The following is a 14,342-nucleotide window of genomic DNA, read 5'->3' on the forward strand; positions in this document are numbered from 1 at the left end:
GATCCGCAAAAAGAAGCAATTTATGATCAGCCCATTTCCGCCAATGCTTCCACTCTAAAATCTCACCGGTAATTTTGCTACCTCGACGCACGCCCCAAAGATAGAACCATATTGGTAGCGTTCATGTGATGAATTCTATAGTCTACCCTTGACCTTATTCTACTCGTATTATAAAAATGACTTCAAGTCCACTTGAAATAAGCAGTGAACTCAAAATGTAACTTATTGGTGAATATGCCAACCCACTCATGCAAACATGCATTCGTAACAACAATGGCCACGTCCCTAGCGTCTCATCAAACCCCCCCCTCATCCTCGAAGCATCCTGTCACCACGACTGGACAATCATGCTCTTTTCCTAGTTTCGCTTCTTGCCCAGCTTCTCAACCAGTCTGGCTGCGTCATTGACAGCCGCAAATGCGCTCCATGTGGCCATGACACTCTGGTACATGAGGTATCCGGGGATAACGATCCAGAAAGCGTTCATGAGGACAAAGTAGCCCCAGTAGTAAAACTGCTCAGGGCGCGAGTAGGACAGGTTGAGGATGTAATGGTCGAAAAGAGAGGTCGTGTAGTACAGGACGTCGCCGTAGAACTGGCCAAGCGAGACAATGAGCTGGGCCGAGTAGCGGAGCGGGTGGTCGATGGAGATGAGGTAGGCAGTCAGGAAGGAGCCCGGGCCCCAAAATACCTACAGCAAGGGTCAGTCCGTGACACAGCGCACGATGATCAACCTCTTAGTCTGGCAAGTACATACAGCAGTGATGGTCTCCATGCAGAGCACAAAGGCGTCCTGGGTCAGGTAGCGGGAGTCGCTCAGCGCGTACTCTTTCCACAGCTGGCCAAACAGGTCGTTCATGCCGCCCATGTTGCGGAAGTTGTAGGCAAAGTAGCCCTCGAAGAACGAGTGGATGCATCCGCACAGGACAAACCACATGATGGTGGCCAGGTCCCCGGTGCTGGCATTGGGCCGTGACCGCTTGACCATAACATACGTGACACCGAAGATGGCCACGCACCCAGCCGTGAACTTGAGCACCAGGTCAAAGGTGCCGCTTGTGTTGGCCAGGTAGCCAACAATCTCCTTCTCGACAGGATAGTAAGGGTGCGCGCCCTTGGGCAGTGACGAGTTTGTGGTCTCCATGTCGGGATGATAAACAGAGGCCGTGTCTATTAAAAAGAGGGTGAGAAGGCAACGGAGAAGCCAAGGGTGAGAGAGATGATGAAGAAGAAAACAAGAAAGTAGTGACCCAACCACGCCAATGGGCGGTCTAGCTTAACAATAAGCAGAAGCACAGTGACAGCGTGCGTCGGGGTGCCAGATGGCCAAAGACCGCAAAAAGGGAAAATATTCTGGGGCAGGGTCAGGGACTCGCCGTTGAGGGCAAGGATCGGCGCTACTGCTCGCGCCTTGCCCGGTCTTAGCCAGGGGTCAGCCAGCAACGCGATTCTTCTCCCTTTTCGTCCCGTTCCAGCATGCCGCAATCCCCTTGCTCGCCGCGAAAACATGTGACGTCTTTTCTGTCCGACGAATTCTTGCGACGCGCTCTCATGGTGTTGCTGGAGTCCGTGCAGTGCGAAGTCGACATCCTGGATGAATGTCCTGAATTACGCCCCGTCTCACTCAGCTCAACGCATCCTACCAATGGCTCCTTGAATCTTCACTCCCATAATGCCAAGGTCACTGGGCGTCTTTCGGTGCATGCTCTAGCCGCCAGCACACATGCCATAGCGTGGAAGGGCATTCTGCTATCTCAGCGCATCGTCTTGAGAGCAAGAAGAAGAAGAAGACAAGAAAATACCATGTTACACAGCTTGAATTGGGCGAGAATGGAGCAGCGAACCGTGTTGAGGCATTGGCTTTGGTGCGCCTGAGCCTTGGGACAAATATTGACATGGTTGACCAAGAAGACGACCAAGAGACTGTCGAGAGAGTCGCCCCTCAAGCCCACCTGCACCCTGGCTCTCTGTGCCCCAGCCGCTATTCCGGATTTGGCCAACCTCGGCTTCTACCCCAGCTTCATCCAGCCCTCACAACGTCACACTACGGCACTCCACCATTGTCAACCATCAACATGTCAGCCAGAGAATCATCAGCGCCAGCCAACTGGGAGCCTATCTCCAAGCAAAAGAAAGCTGAGCGGGATTCGCGCATACCAGCAGACTGGAAGCTGAGCACTCTGCCCGGACCCGAGGTTACCAACTATACTGAGATACCACGCCAATGTGGACTTTTGACTGAACAAGAGCTCCAAATCACGGAGCAGTACGATGCTGTTGCATTGGCTGCTGCAATTAGGGAAAAGCGACTGAATTGTCTTGATGTGGCTACAGCATTTTGTAAAGTAAGCACTGTGTCCATGTAGAATGTTTGAAATATAGATGAGACACTAATACCAACATAGAGAGCAGCCATTGCACACCAACTCACAAACTGCCTTACAGAAATCTTCTTCGATGATGCGCTAAAGAGAGCCTCAGAGCTTGATGCTCACTTGGCCTCAGGAAAACCGCCTCTTGGGCCTCTTCATGGCGTGCCAGTCTCCCTCAAAGATTCTTTCAAGGTCCGCGGCTTCGACGCATCTATCGGTATTGCCGCGCTGTGTTTCAAGCCCGCGACTGAAAACGCCGTCATAGTCGATTGCCTGCTCAACGCCGGGGCTGTTTTATATTGCAAAACCAATGTCCCGCAAACCCTCATGGCCCTGGATTCCCACAACAATGTCTTTGGCCGCACCATCAACCCGCTCAACACCGCCGTAACAGCGGGCGGAAGCTCTGGCGGCGAGGGCGCCCTACTCGCCATGCGCGGTTCCATTCTGGGCGTAGGTACAGACGTCGGAGGCAGCATCCGCATCCCATCCATGTGCGACGGAACCTTTGGCGTCAAGCCCAGCTGGGAGCGTATCCCCTACGCCGGCCAAGAAAGCGGCGCCCTTCCAGGAGCCTCAAAAATCGGCATCCCAGCCAGCGCCGGGCCCCTCGCCCACAGCATCCGCGACATCAATCTCTTCTTCCACGCCATATCCGCCCAAAAACCCTGGGAAGCCGATCCAGACGTTGCGCCCCTCCCCTGGCCCTCCCTCTCCCTCCCCAAGCGCCCCCTCCGTATCGGCATCGTCCGCCGCGACGGCGTCATCGATCCCCACCCACCCATCCTGCGCCTCCTCGACGAAGTCAAATCCGCCCTGCTCACCTCTGGTGTCGAAGTCGTGGAAATGGACATCACCCCGCTCTTCTCCCAATGCCAGTCCCTCTGCAACGCCCTCCTCGGTGTCGAAGGCGGAAACGCAATCTTCGACCTCATCGAATCAACCGGTGAACCCTTATCCCCCTGGCTCTCCTCGCGTCTTAAACGCAAGGCGCCCATGCCGTTGCAGAAAGTCCAGGAACTACATGGTAAGCGTGAGAAATTACGAACAGAGTTTTTAAAGATTTGGAAGCAGCAAGGTGGCGAGATTGATGCCTTTATATGTCCCGTTGCGCCGCATCCTGTGCCCCCAATTGATGGATACAATGGGGTTAGCTACACGAGCTCGTTTGTGCTGCTGGATTATCCCGCGGGTGTGGTTCCTGTGAGGCGGTTTGGCAAGGGGGATATGCGTGGGGAGATGGAGGGGAAGGAGTTGGGGAGCTGGGATAAAGCGAATAGGGCTTTGTGTAAGTTTTTTTTTTCAATGTTTTACGTGGGTGTTGTGCTGATAGATATGCAGGGACAAACTTTGATCGCTCGATTTATCTCGGCACGCCGCTTTGCGTACAGGTTGTTGCGCCGAGACTTCAGGATGAGAGGCTGCTGCATGCTATGGCTGCTATTGATGAAGCTATCAAGGCGCAGGGTCCTGTGGGCGCAAAATTATAGTTCAAGGATACGGTAATTCATATATGATTCATCAAGCTACCTCTAGTGTTCTATGTTGCTTATTATGGGCAATGTCTGTCTTGAATGAACATCATGACCACGGCCCTCAAGCGGGCACTGAGGTGACATATTGAGCTCAACGTTACTGTGACTAGCTACTGCTGTAACTCCTAGCTCATCTAGCAGAGATTCTGGTGCTCCTTTATAGAATCAATACAAATACTGCATTCTAAATCAACTCCAGTAACTAGGCTCTACGTTCCAGAATCTTTTTTTTAAAAAAAAAATTCATTCACAAAACCGAACACCCCCACCACGATTAAACACCATAAAATGTAAGCCCCAACCCGTAAATAATTCGATCCCGTACACTCGCATCTCTCGTTCCCCTTTCTTTACTCCGTTGTGTGTATTGAGAATAGTCCAGAGGGGGGCATTCTACCTCTTCTTTTTTTATATCTTTTTGTGATGCCATTGAAGTAGGCATCGGGGTTGTTGTTTTTTAAGCTCGAGACTGACAATGATGGGGGTGTTGGTGCGGTGGGCGTCTGACCACTTTTTGATTGGATGGAGACAGTCTTTAAAGGTGTGGCACACAACATTTATGTCTGTGTTTTTGGTGTGGAATACTCTGATGCCGGATGTGTTGAATACTCCAACTGTCGAATCGTGGTTGAACTCTGAGCAACTTCGACAGTTTCCAAAGCAATGGACGATAACACAATTTGCCGTCGTCGTTCATGTGCAGGTCAAACTTCAGTCGTCGGACTGACTGATGTTCCAGCTGGCTGTATATATCTTCGTGGGAATTGTACTCCCTCGTTCCTTTTCTTTCTCTGTCACGGTGCGGGCTCATAGGAAGAAGGGACAGACACGAATACAGATTCTATTGCTATAGACTAATCGAACGGAGTCTTATTAGAGGTAGTGTAGAGTAGTTGACAGGGCGTAGCTCAAAGACTGGCAACAGCGTCTCGGGGCGCTTTCCTGCGTGATTCCATCGAAGAGTTGTCTTGAAGGTGTTCAGTCCGGTTCAAAGAAATCGAATCCTTTCTATATTGAACGTCGAGAAAGATAAACTGAACTGTATTACTAGAGGCTGTAAGCTCGGTCATGAACTCTCTGGCCACATACGGTTTCCGGTCAACTCACTCTTAGGAGTAAGATTCTTGAGTAGAAGCAATGTAAGATTTTAGTGTCAAGGGCTCTCAGGGTTGGTTTTCGCGGATGAAGTGACAGTATGCATGAACAAGTTTGTGCAAGCGACTTGTACCCTGTACTTGTAATCATAACTGAAGTTGAACATCCCAGGCCATGTCATCCTATTGCATATTTCTATATACTTAAGCTTCATGCAACTACTCAGTAGTGCCAAGGCATACTGGTCACAGAGTAAGTCACGTGATTGCGGCACGGTTAGAAGGATTGCAGCACAGTGTTTCGGGCTGCATCCTCCAAACTACTTCCTAGTCTGCATTGGTGCATATTTGTAAGCGTTTCCAAGGATCTTAACAGGTGGCCATCGCCTGCAGCTGCTCGGCCTTGCCGCTGCATCCTCTTCAGCCTAACCGTTCATTCATCGTGTCAGCCTTTACACTCTCATCATTGTTAGCTGGTAGATGCTCAAAACCAGATCGCTGTTATTTTCAGTATGGACCCACTCAGTGTCACGGCCAGCATCGTTGCGATTCTCCAGCTTTCAGCTAAGGTGCTCAGCTACCTGAACGACGTCAAGGATGCACCAAAGGACCGCGCGAAATGCGCAGTGGAGGTTTCAAATCTTCACAGCCTTCTCCTCAGTCTCAGATTCCACTTAGAAGAAGAAGAAGCCAGCCAGTCATGTTATGTCGCTGTTCGAGAGCTTGCAGTCGAGAATGGACCGTTAGACGAGTTCAAGCAGGCGCTGGAAACGTTACAAGCTAGGATGACTGACGGGGGTCGACTCAAGAAAGCTAGTAATGCGCTTATGTGGAAGTTCAAAAAGGAGGAGATTTCAGAGGTTTTAGCTCGAATAGAGCGGCTCAAGACACATATATTGGTCGCGTTGCATATGGATCAATTGTAAGTTGTCAAAATAACACGACAGTGCAACGTCGCTTACTTACATATACAAGCAAACTTTCGAAAGCTGTTAAAGCTGACACCAAGTTCGTTCGGGAGCATGTATCTGCTATCCATTCTGGGGTAGAAACGATTCAAGGGAACCAAGATTCTGCAAAGCACAGCAAGCTCCTGAAATGGATATCGGCCTCAGACTACCCCGCTCAGCAATCGAGTATCATCAAGAATAAGCAGGAGGGGACCGGACAGTGGTTTCTCAATACGCATGAACTTGCACATTGGATCAATGAGAGTAGGGCTACGCTATTCTGCCCAGGTATCCCTGGAGCTGGCAAGACCATGATTGCAGCTATTGCAATTGATCATTTGCTAAATACAGTCCAGGACAGTTCGCATGGGGTCGCTTATGTGTACTGTAACTACAAAGCTCGAGAGGAACAAGAAATTTCGAGCCTACTGGCAGCCATTCTGAAGCAGCTAGTCCAGGGTCAATTATCGAAGGCAGATCGCTTAGAGGAATTGTATCTGAAGCATGCCGACCGTGGAACTAAGCCATCCCTCTTCGAGATCTATGACACGCTTCGAGACGTGATTGCATCTTATCAATCTGTATATATAGTGGTCGATGCACTGGATGAATGCCATGAAGACACTCGTTGCCAGTTCCTGGCCAAACTCCGAGATCTCCAAGCAATACACGATATTCGCCTGATGGTCACCTCGCGGTTTATGCCAGACATCAAGGATGCATTGAGTAGAGGGCCAAGTCTCGAGGTGCAGGCTAGCAGAGAAGATGTCAAGCGTTTTGTGGCTGGGCAGATGCATACTTTATCTCCATACATACAGCACGACACAGAGCTGCAGAAAGCAGTGCAGGAGAAAATAGCAGATGCAGCAGATGGCATGTGAGTATTCTATACAATCAAACTAGTTATCCGTACTTACACAGCTATAGGTTTCTACTTGCTTTTCTATACACAAATTCGCTACGAGGCAAAATAACCACGAAAAAGGTGAAAGAAATTCTGTCCAAACTCAAAAAAGGGGCAGCTGGACTTGAAGACGCATATGATACTACTCTTCAGAGAATCGATAGTCAGTCAGAGGTGGACTGTAAATTGGCTAGAGAGGTCCTGTCGTGGATCACGCTCGCCGAACGACAGCTTACTACCGCCGAGATCTGCTGCGCTCTAGCAATAGAGGATGGGGAAGACGAGATAGACCCAGAGAACGTACGTACTCTGGAGGACCTGATCTCTGTATGCGCTGGTCTTGTCACTGTTGACCAAGAGAGTGATATCATTCGTCTCGTGCATTATACTACACAGGAATACTTCGAGCGCACTGGAGACCTGTGGAACCCCAGAGGCCATGTGTATATCGCTACCACATGCCTTAAGTATCTGTCGTTCAGCGCTTTCCAGAGTGGCAGCTGCCCCAATGACAAAGAGTTCAGAGAAAGGTTGCAGCAAAATAGCTTCCTGGACTATGCGGCCAAGTATTGGGCACGCCATGCGAAACCCGTCGAAGCAGAGGTCGCCGCTCGTGCCTGTGAGCTCCTCCAAGGAAACTCGTTTTCATCTATTGAAGAAGTTTTATTCGCCTCTGACTACAAGTACAATTGCTATAGCACACGTTATCCTGTTCGTACACCCTTGCACTACACATCACAGTTTGGACTCCCTGATATAGCTGAGAAGGTGTTGGCTACTGTGAATGTGCCTATTGCAGAGGCGGTAAACGCTAAAGATAGCCGGGGATGGACTCCTTTGATTTCTGCAGCACAGTATGGCCAACCTGAGATGGTGCAATTACTGCTTCGTAAGGGCGCCGAGATCAGCGCGCAGGGTGGAGGATTCAAATACGGAAATGCGCTGCAGGCGGCTTCAAAGGAAGGCCACGAACGGGTGGTCGAGATACTGATCGACGCAGGCGCTGAGGTCAACGCGCATAGCGGATCGTATGGCAACGCGCTACAGGCAGCGTCTTACAGTGGTCAAGAGAAGATAGTCAAGACATTGCTAGACAGAGGCGCCAAGGTCAACGCGCAGGGTGGAGTGTATGGCAACGCACTACAGGCAGCCTTGTGTAGGAGTGGGAGTAGTCAAGAAGAGATAGTTAGGATGTTACTTGATGCGGGCGCCGAGGTCAACGCGCAAGGTGGAAAGTATGGCAACGCACTGCAGGCAGCCTTGTGTAGGAGTGGGAGTAGTCAAGAAGAGATAGTTAGGATGTTACTTGATGCGGGCGCCGAGGTCAACGCGCAAGGTGGAAAGTATGGCAACGCACTACAGGCAGCGTCTTATATGGGTCAAGAGAAGATAGTCAAGACCTTACTTGACGTAGGTGCCGAGGTTAACGCGCAAGGTGGAGAGTATAGCAACGCACTACAGGCAGCGTGTTATAGTGGTCAAGAGGAGATAGTTGGGATGTTACTTGATGCGGGCGCCGAGGTTAACGCGCAAGGTGGAAAGTATGGCAACGCACTACAGGCAGCGTCTTATATGGGTCAAGAGAAGATAGTCAAGACCTTACTTGACGTAGGTGCCGAGGTCAACGCGCAAGGTGGAGAGTATGGCAACGCACTACAAGCAGCTTCAGCGGAAGGCGACGAGCAGATAGTTAAGATACTGCTAAACGCGGGCGCTAATATTAATGCGCAAAGTGAAGAGCATGGCAATGCACTACAGGCAGCCTCAGTAGAAGGTTATGGACAAGTGGTTAAGGCATTACTTAACGCAGGGGCTGATGTTAATGTTCAGGGTGGAAAATACGGTACTGCATTGCAAGCAGCATCGTATGAAGGCTATGTACAGATAGTCAAGATGCTGCTTAATGCAGGGGCTGAAGTTAATGCGCAGGGTGGAGAGTATTCCAGCGCGCTACAGGCAGCGTCGTGCGAAGGCCACGAGCGGGTGGTTAAGATACTGCTGAATGCGGGTGCTGACGCCAAAGCGGGCGCTCCCGTTAACGCACTATACCTAGCTTCAGCTAGAGGCCACAAGCAGGTGGTCAAGACGCTGCTTGGCGCGGGTGTCGACGTTGACGCCCAGAGTAAAGTCTACGATTATGCACTATGCGTAGCTTTAGTGGAAGGCCACCGGCAGGTGGTTAAGATACTACTGAACGCGGGCGCCGACGTCGATGTGGGCGCCGACGTTGAAGCACAAGATGGGTTCTACATCAAAGCACTCTGCTTAGCTTCAGTTCATGGCCATGAGCATGCAGTCGAGATACTGCTGAATACAGTTGCTGATTCACTCCAGAAAGGTGACCCTGTGTCAAGACCAGACTAGCTTTCCTCAGGCGGCTAGAAAGCATTCTTAGCCTACGTAGGAGGAAGCATAGGACAACAAGGCAAGGGAATCTATAAGGGATCAAGCCCAGAAGGCTTCATCAACTCTCATGTCCTTCTCCTTCCGCTCCTGTCTCCTCACCTTTGCTTTCTTCCTTTCTTTCTATTCTTTGCCATTTGCTCTTTGTTCTTTAATTTGGCCTTTGCTTCTTAGCCTCTGCTCACAGCTGGATGAGCTGCTTCTCTCAGCGACCTTTGCCCTAGCTGGCCGATTGTTTCAGCAAAAGTTTCCTTTCTCTCTCCTATAGTTAGCTCTGTCTCTTGGGTATATGATGAAGTGGTCCCCTGTAGTTAGCTCAGTGTCTGCTGTCTTTCTATCTCAAATAATGTCAACGTATAGCGAGTTTGCCACACCGACAAGACACTATTAAATTTGACTATTAAATGACTATTGTACGCGATAACTCAATTAATAACGTGGGTAACTCTTTAAGAGAACCTTAGACACCGCTTGCACTCTAGACTGTTCAAAATGACGCGACACTAACATTGATAAGAGCTGCGTAGCTCTATAACGTTTACTATGTGAATAGTCATCTTGGACTCCGTATTAGGGCGATGATCGCAGGGAAAAGATGACGTGACTTGTCTATGTAATACAAAGCCAGTTAACGTTAGTATGGCACAGGGTTGGGCTATACTTATAAGGGGCTGCGCTCCGTGGGGCAACTGCTTTGGTATATAAGACATTCTGTTCGATAGAGAGCCAACGACTACTAATTGTGCGGTGACTAATTAGTGATCCAAGAAAGGTTACACCAAGAGTTTGAGCGCGTCGTCCGAGAGCCGCTCAGACGATGTATGAATTCCAAGTGCTCTGAGTAGCACTCATATTCTATAAGAAAAACGAGATGTAATCGAGAAGCTACGTAAAGGGAGGTCGAGTTGATGGGGCTGACGAGCTGAGTGCTCTTTTGCAGGGCAATAGGAGAAGGGGGAGCAGGGAATCAATTACATGGCTGTAAGTATGAGGAAGCAGATGGGGTGCAGGCGAAACATGAACGGTTAGAGGTAGTCGAGTTGGAGTACTCCTTTCGTGTTGTCACGAGTGTAGGATGAATCACGCGACGAGTTTGAGTATAAAGTGTACTAAATCTCTAAGGGGGCTGAGTGCGAGGTTAAAAAGGTGATAAGTGAGATCTTTTTTTGTTGGCATTACTGCAGGAAGGTTGTAGGCATAGGAGCTGTTTTGGGGCGTAACGCGGGCAGATGGAGACATGGCAAGAGAAGGGTAATAAAGGAATAGACAGTTCTTCTCGAGAGAGCAATGCAATGAGACTTGTAAGAAGAGAAGGCGGGCCAAGATCGAGCGGAAGTGACGGGTTCCAGGGCTGAACTAGCTACTTGGGCGACAACGACGGACACGACCGTTCGGTACTATCGACGTTGGCGTTTTGAGAGACCAAGCCTCCTCCTCGCGCTATTCTTCATGCGCCAACATATGCTGTGACCCTGAACTAGATCACACTCGAAAGAGCTTTGCATGATATCGTAGATGGCAGCGCGCAAGAGGGGAAATAGACGCTGATCGGATCGCTATGGCCGCTCTCAGAGGAGGATTCGTAGGTCCGAGAATACGCCAGAAAGACTTGCAATGGTGGAACTCGTGAATGGAAACCAAGAGTCACTTTGACCCCATCTTCCAGCTCGCCTGCCCCAACGAATCTGGGCCTCGAATAACCGCAACATTGCACGTTCGCATCCCGGTTAAGAAGTGTAACGCGCATGTGCGCAATGCAACGCTGCGGCCAAAGACTGCCATGTCTGTATCGCAAACAGTAAAGCCTAGCACTGTATGAAGAATCTGGCGACACATAGAATCCACTTTGGACCGACTTAGTGCATCAAGAATTTTCAGCAATGCAATAGTGCAGCCGTTGAACGGCCGGCCATCCTTGTATTAGCTAAAACGTCTCGCCTAGCTGTCGCTTTCAGGAAAGACCAACGCGATGCTCAGCAAGGATCTGCACGCCTAGTCAGGCCGAATGCTTCCCGAATGCTTCACATCACACCCAGAACATCGTGAGCAGCAAGTGGCGCGCTCAGACTCTGCACCGCCGGAAGGCGATGCCGACTTGTGCGCTGGGTCTCCACGTGTGGAGATGACGATATCGTGTTAGTTGTGTCAATTCTATTACTTTTGGCGAGCTTGCGGGGAATCTGCCTTGATATATGTACCATGGGGCATCTTGCACCATGTGGAGAGGGGCTGGTGTCTTGTTCAATTTTCTTGTCTGCTCTTATTCATTCCATCACTTGTGCTATATGAAATCTGAGCTTCGCATCTCTTTGATTCCTAATTGCCGTCATCTGTCACCTTCCCTCCTTTCAAGCTCGACATGTCCTTACACATCCCGTCGACACGACGCAAGAATGAAAAGAACGATAACGATTCTAATCTAGCTGACAACCAAGTGTTCGGCGAGGGCGAGGTCTGGGAATCGCAACGTGCCAAACAAATCGCCAAAGACGGAGATGCTCACTTCCATCGTCTGGGATGGAAGCGCCTCGCAGTTGTCACCATCGTTGAGGCCATCGCCCTTGGCGCGCTTTCTTTGCCCCAGGCCTACGCAACTCTCGGCATGTTTCCAGGCGTTCTGCTCACCGTCGGACTGGGCTGCGTTGCCATCTTTACCAGCTACATTGTTGGCCAGGTGAAGCTGAAGTTCCCAGAGGTCGCGTCCTACGCCGATGCAGGCCGCCTTCTGCTCGGCCGCTTCGGCTACGAACTCTTCGGTGCTGCGCTGGTGCTCGAACTCGTCATGGTTGTTGGTTCGCACGCCTTGACCGGCAGTATTGCGCTCATCAACATTAACGGTGGCCATGTCTGTTCCATCGTGTTCTCTGCCGTTTCCGCCATCATCTTGCTCATTCTCGCCATTCCGCCCTCTTTCTCTGAAGTCGCCATCCTTGGATACATTGACTTTGCTTCCATCCTAATCGCAATCGGCATCACCATCATCGCAACCGGTGTCCAAGCTGGTGACAAGGCTGGTGGCATGTCTGCTGTTGACTGGTCTGCCTGGCCCAAAGAGGACTTGACTTTTTCGGAAGCCTTCGTCGCTGTTTCCAACATCATCTTCGCTTTCAGCTTTGCCATCGGACAATTCAGCTTCATGGACGAAATGCATACGCCACAAGAATATATGAAATCTATTTGGGCATCTGGCGTCATTCAAATCTGCATCTACACGCTTACCGGAGCGTTGTGCTACGCTTTCATTGGCAAAGGGGTCGATTCCCCAGCACTCCTCTCGGCTGGTACGCTCGTCTCGAAAATTGCATTTGGCATTGCGCTCCCTGTCATCTTCATTTCCGGTAGCATCAACACTACTGTCGCCCTGCGCTATATCCACGGCCGTATGTTCAAGAACTCGGTGTTGAAGTATATTAACACGGTCGCCGGTTGGGCTTCCTGGATTGCACTGGTCATCATTTTCACCATCATTGCGTGGGTTATTGCCGAAGCCATCCCTATATTTTCTGACCTGCTATCCCTCGCCTCTGCGCTGTTCGTCTCCGGCTTCTCATTCTGGATTCCCGCAGTGATGTGGTACCGTCTCCTTCGCAAGGGCAGCCCCTTTGCGAGAGAAAATCTGTTGATGAGCGCGGCCTGCTTGTTGGCGTTCATCATTGGGATCGTGACGCTGGGTGCCGGATCTTACGCAACGATTGCGGACATAATCAAACTTACCACAACTGGAACCGCGCATAAGCCGTTCACTTGCCGCTCTGCATAGATCTTGTATATATCCTCAAATAGCTTCTTCTCGAACTAGGCTATATTCCCTACTCCAATTCAATTTGCCAGTGGTGACAGCTTTGTGAAGGAGCTTAATTCGATATGTATTCTTGTCAAACAAATAACGCACTACATCACGACGTCGATCATCAGAAACAGCCAGGCAACACACAACACTCGGATAACAACACTAACGGGATGACAGCATGCTGTCTTGACTTCTGCTCCTCTTTAGTGCTTAGCTTTGAATCCTCAGCGAATTCTTCGCAGCTACCATCTGGCCAATTCTCAGTAGCGTTGCTCCACCCAGAATACCGAATACAGCAAGGTCAGCGCCCGACTCTTTTGACAACCAATTCCGTAGCTCCAGGCCAATCAAGAGATCAACGCCGTAGCTGTCTAGCGCAGAATTCATACTGATCAGATCCGCTGGTAATCCGAGCACACGCCTGACCTTCATCTTCAGCGCTTTCGCGACGATCGATGCCGCCGCATCTTCTGAGGTCGCCTCCGTAAATGCCGATCGCAACGTGCGTACATGTGACGCCAGGTTATCGCCACACTTGAATGTACATTCTGCTTGTCGCATATTCTGAAAGAAAGGCCTCTCTATTGCGCTGGGTACATCTCGTCCTTTTGACTCGATGTCGGCTGGCGACTCAAATCCGGTGACAATTTGGCTCCGACAGGGTCTGCTGGGAGACAAGTTGGGGTTACAAACGTAGTCGAGAAGGGCGAGGACCTCTCTTATCGAGAGTGGACGGAAAAGGTTGAGCATTGTCAGACGATCCATCACTATCTGGTTTTCAGCGACGTAGCCCTGACTCGTCACGATGCTGAGGTCAATGCTGGACGCTTTCTCGCCTATTGATACTCGATATCGTGCAAGTACTTCCTGATATGTGTTTCCGGCGCAACAACTAGACTGGCCAACATTTCCAAAGATGCCTGCCATGGATGAGAGCATGATGAAAAAATGCATATCTGTAGGGAGTGATTCGTGGAGGTTCCAGGATCCCTGTACCTTGGCCGACGTTACCGCATTCCAATCATCCCAAGTCATGGTAGAAAACGTTGAGTCCTGGCAGCAATTTGTTAGCATAGTTCTAGAGAGACAGCTTCGAGCTTACGCGGATGGTCATTGCAGCTTGAATACACTCTCAGAAAGGCGGCATTGTCTTCGAGCAATTCTCTAATGCCCGCTTCAAACTCGGCGGATTTTCAATGTCGCATACCAGGCTGAGCACATGGATCCCAGATGTGCGCAGTTCTTCAATCATGTTGTGTCCCTGCTTGTCATCGCCAAAGCGCGAGATCAAAAT

General features: G+C 50.3%; 5 protein-coding genes across 5 annotated transcripts; 3 read left to right on the plus strand and 2 right to left on the minus strand.

The window, feature by feature from the left end:
* Window positions 1–117: 117 nt before the first annotated feature.
* On the minus strand, window positions 118–1,314 carry PSV08DRAFT_4697 (Emopamil binding protein-domain-containing protein). Its single transcript, XM_014220094.2, has 2 exons — window positions 758–1,314; window positions 118–691 (listed from the first exon to the last, which is right to left on the minus strand). The coding sequence occupies exons 1-2, from the start codon at window positions 1,142–1,144 to the stop codon at window positions 359–361; spliced, it is 720 nt and encodes a 239-aa protein (XP_014075569.1). The 5' UTR covers window positions 1,145–1,314; the 3' UTR covers window positions 118–358.
* Window positions 1,315–2,075: 761 nt separating this feature from the next.
* PSV08DRAFT_168379 (amidase signature domain-containing protein) lies at window positions 2,076–3,862 on the plus strand (the record flags this gene model as incomplete). The annotated part of the gene is made up of 3 exons (XM_014220095.1): window positions 2,076–2,345; window positions 2,406–3,660; window positions 3,714–3,862. The coding sequence occupies 3 exons, from the start codon at window positions 2,076–2,078 to the stop codon at window positions 3,860–3,862; spliced, it is 1,674 nt and encodes a 557-aa protein (XP_014075570.1).
* A 1,544-nt stretch (window positions 3,863–5,406) lies between these two features.
* PSV08DRAFT_406913 (uncharacterized protein) lies at window positions 5,407–9,219 on the plus strand (the record flags this gene model as incomplete). The annotated part of the gene is made up of 5 exons (XM_014220096.1): window positions 5,407–5,923; window positions 5,977–6,828; window positions 6,879–7,744; window positions 8,666–8,931; window positions 9,031–9,219. The coding sequence occupies exons 1-5, from the start codon at window positions 5,514–5,516 to the stop codon at window positions 9,217–9,219; spliced, it is 2,583 nt and encodes an 860-aa protein (XP_014075571.1). The 5' UTR covers window positions 5,407–5,513.
* A 2,261-nt stretch (window positions 9,220–11,480) lies between these two features.
* Window positions 11,481–13,070, plus strand: PSV08DRAFT_358509 (transmembrane amino acid transporter protein-domain-containing protein). Its single transcript, XM_014220097.2, has one exon. The coding sequence runs from the start codon at window positions 11,618–11,620 to the stop codon at window positions 13,016–13,018; it is 1,401 nt and encodes a 466-aa protein (XP_014075572.2). The 5' UTR covers window positions 11,481–11,617; the 3' UTR covers window positions 13,019–13,070.
* A 188-nt stretch (window positions 13,071–13,258) lies between these two features.
* On the minus strand, window positions 13,259–14,162 carry PSV08DRAFT_346775 (KR domain-containing protein; the record flags this gene model as incomplete). Its single annotated transcript, XM_014220098.1, has 2 exons — window positions 13,259–14,101; window positions 14,151–14,162. 2 exons carry the CDS (start codon window positions 14,160–14,162, stop codon window positions 13,259–13,261), a joined length of 855 nt encoding a protein of 284 aa, XP_014075573.1.
* Between the last annotated feature and the right edge of the window lie 180 nt (window positions 14,163–14,342).

The sequence above is a fragment of the Bipolaris maydis genome (genome assembly GCF_028858645.1).
Source record: "Bipolaris maydis strain C4 unplaced genomic scaffold PSV08scaffold_1, whole genome shotgun sequence".
Lineage (NCBI taxonomy): Eukaryota > Fungi > Ascomycota > Dothideomycetes > Pleosporales > Pleosporaceae > Bipolaris > Bipolaris maydis.